General features: G+C 49.9%; 2 protein-coding genes across 2 annotated transcripts; both read right to left on the bottom strand.

The window, feature by feature from the left end:
* Positions 1-596: 596 nt before the first annotated feature.
* Positions 597-2,106, bottom strand: LOC138372299 (uncharacterized). Its single transcript, XM_069337581.1, has 2 exons — positions 1,919-2,106; positions 597-1,527 (listed from the first exon to the last, which is right to left on the bottom strand). The coding sequence occupies exons 1-2, from the start codon at positions 2,104-2,106 to the stop codon at positions 597-599; spliced, it is 1,119 nt and encodes a 372-aa protein (XP_069193682.1).
* A 45-nt stretch (positions 2,107-2,151) lies between these two features.
* LOC138372298 (NADH-quinone oxidoreductase subunit H-like) lies at positions 2,152-3,294 on the bottom strand. Its single transcript, XM_069337580.1, has one exon. The coding sequence runs from the start codon at positions 3,292-3,294 to the stop codon at positions 2,152-2,154; it is 1,143 nt and encodes a 380-aa protein (XP_069193681.1).
* Between the last annotated feature and the right edge of the window lie 210 nt (positions 3,295-3,504).

The raw sequence follows: 3,504 nt of genomic DNA, 5'->3' as shown, positions 1-3,504 counted from the left end.
CCACTGTAAGCACCACCACCACCTTCATAACTAACACTGTAATCACCACCACCACCTTCATAACCAACACTGTAAGCACCACCACCACCTTCATAACCAACACTGTAAGCAACAACACCACCACCACTATAACCAACGCTGTAAGCACCACCACAACCACCTCCATAACCACCACGGTAAGCACCACCACCACCTTCATAACCAACACTGTAAGCACCACCACCACCTTCATAACCAACACTGTAAGCAACACCACCACTACCACCATAACCAACACAGTAAGCACCACCACAACCACCTCCATAACCAACACTGTAAGCACCACCACCACCACCTTCATAACCAACACTGTAAGCACCACCACCACCTTCATAACCAACACTGTAAGCTCCACCACCACCTTCATAACCAACACTGTAAGCACCACCACCACCTTCATAACCAACACTGTAAGCACCACCACCACCACCATAACCAACAATGTAAGCACCGCCACCACCTCCATAACCATCACTATAAGCACCACCACCAAAATAACCAACACTGTAAGCACCACCACCATCTCCATAATCATCAATGTAAGCACCACCACCACCTCAATAACCACTACTGTAAGCAATACCACAACCACCACTGTAAGCACCACCACAACCACCTCCATAACCATCACTGCAAGCACAACCACCACCTCCACCGTAACCATCACTGTAAGCACCACCACCACCTCCATAACCACCACTGTAAGCACCACCACCACCACCTTCATAACCACCACTGTAAGCACCACTACCACCTCCATAACCACAACTATAAGTCCCACCACGACCATAACCAACACTGTAAGCACCACCACCACCACCTCCATAACTACCACCGTAAGCACCACCACCACCATACTCAACACTTAAAGCACCACCACTACCACCTCCATAACCACCAATGTAAGCACAACCACCACCACCACCACCTCCATAACCACCACTATAAGTACCACCACGACCATAACCAACACTGTAAGCACCACCACCACCACCTCCAAAACCACCACTGTAAGCACCACCACCACCTCCATAACCACCACTGAAAGCACCTATACCACGACCACAATAACCACCACTGCAAGCACCACCACCACCATCATAACCACCACTGTAACCACCACCGTAACCAACACTGTAAGCACCACCATAACCACCACTGTAAGTACCACCACCATCTCCATAACCATCACAGTAAGCTCCACCAACGCCACCATAACCACCACTGTAAGTATCACCACCACTACCATAACCACCACTGTAACCACTACCACCACCTCCATAATCACAACTGTAAGCACCACCACCACCTCCATAACCACCACTGTAAGTACCACCACCACCATACCCAACACTGTTAGCACCACCACCACCTCCATAAGCACCAATGTAAGCACCACCACCGCCTCCATAACCACCATTGTAAGCACTACCACCATCTTCATAACCACCATTGTAAGCACCACCACCACCACCTCCATAACCACCACTGAAAGCACCAATACCATCACCACAATAACCACCACTGCAAGCACCACCACCACAACATAACCACCACTGTAACCACCACCATAACCAACACTGTAAGCACCACCATAACCACCTCCATAACCACCACTGTAAGTACCACCACCATCTCCATAACCATCACAGTAAGCACCACCAACACCACCATAAACAACTCTGTAAGCACCACCACAACCACCTCCATAACCACCACTGTAAGCACCACCACCACCTCCATAACTACTACTGTAAGCACCACCACCTTCATAACCAACACTGTAAGCACCACCACCACCACTACCATAACCAACACTGTAAGCACCACCACCACCTTCATAACTATCACTGTAAGTACCACCACCGCAATAACCAACACTGTAAGCACCACCACCACCTCCATAACCATCAATGTAAGCACCACTACCACCTCCATAACCACTACTGTAAGCACCACCACAATCACCTCCATAACCACCACTGTAAGCACAACCACCGTAACCACCACTGTAAGCACCACCACCACCTCCATAACCACCACTGTAAGCAGCACCACCACCTCCATAACCACTACTGTAAGCACCACCACAATCACCTCCATAACCACCACTCAAAGCACCACCACCACCTCCATAACCACTACTGTATGCACCACCACAACCACCTCCATAACCACCATTGTTAGCACCACCACAACCACCTCCATAACCCTCACTGTTAGCACCACCACCCCCGCCACCATAACCACCAGTGTAAGCACTACCACCACCACCACCTCCATAACCACTACTGTATGCACCACCACAACCACCTCCACAACCACCATTGTAAGCACCACCACAACCACCTCCATAACCACCACTGTAAGCACCACCACCACCGCCACCATAACCACCACTGTAAGAACCACCACCACAACCACCTCCAAAACCACCACTGTAAGCACCACCACCACCTCCAAAACCACCACTGTAAGCACCACCACCACCTCCATAACCACAACTGAAAGCACCATCACCACCACCACAATAACCATCACTGCAAGCACTACCACTACCACCATAACCACCACTGTAACCACCACTACCTCCACTATAACCAACGCTGTAAGCACCACCACAACCACCTCCATAACCACCACTGTAAGCACCACCACCACCTTCATAACTAACACTGTAAGCACCACCACCTCCTTCATAACCAACACTGTAAGCACCACCACCACCTTCATAACCAACAGTGTAAGCAACACCACCACCACCACTATAATCAACGCTGTAAGCACCACCACAACCACCTTCATAACCAACACTGTAAGCACCACCACCACCTTCATAACCAACACTGTAAGCACCACCACCACCACCATAATTAACACTGTAAGCACCACCACCACTACCATAACCAACAATGTAAGCTCCACCACCACCTCCATAACCATCACTATAAACACCACCAACAAAATAACCAACACTGTAAGCACCACCACCATCTCCATAACCATCAATGTAAGCACCACCACCTCAATAACCACTACTGTAAGCAATACCACAACCACCACTGTAAGCACCACCACAACCACCTCCATAACCATCACTGTAAACACAACCACCACCACCACCGTAACCATCACTGTAAGCACCACCACCATCTCTATAACCACCACTATAAGCACCACCACCACCATAACCAACACTGTAAGCACCACCACCAACACATCCATAACCACCACCGTAAGCACCACCACCACCATACTCAACACTTAAAGCACCACCACCACCTCCATAACCACCACTGTAAGCACCACCACCACCTCTATAACCACCAATGTTAGCACCACCACCACCACCACCACCACCACCACCACCACCACCTCCATAACCACCACTATAAGCACCACCACCACCTCCATAACCACCACTATAAGCACCACCACCACCGCCACCATAACCACCACTGTAAG

Source organism: Procambarus clarkii, chromosome 38 (assembly GCF_040958095.1).
Source record: "Procambarus clarkii isolate CNS0578487 chromosome 38, FALCON_Pclarkii_2.0, whole genome shotgun sequence".
NCBI lineage: Eukaryota > Metazoa > Arthropoda > Malacostraca > Decapoda > Cambaridae > Procambarus > Procambarus clarkii.
This window is presented reverse-complemented; position numbering and strand designations above follow the sequence as displayed.

Excerpts from the sequence above, each read along its gene's own strand:
- LOC138372299 (XM_069337581.1), bottom strand. The coding sequence starts at position 2,106 with ATGGAGGTGGTGGTGCTGCTTACAGTGGTGGTTATGGAGGTGGTGGTG. Across the intron at positions 1,528-1,918 it reads GTGGTGGTGGTGCTTACAGT|TGGTGGTTATGGAGGTGGTG; the intron begins GTTGGTTATTGC and ends TGGTGCTTTCAG.
- LOC138372298 (XM_069337580.1), bottom strand. The coding sequence starts at position 3,294 with ATGGTGGTGGTGGTGCTTACGGTGGTGGTTATGGATGTGTTGGTGGTG.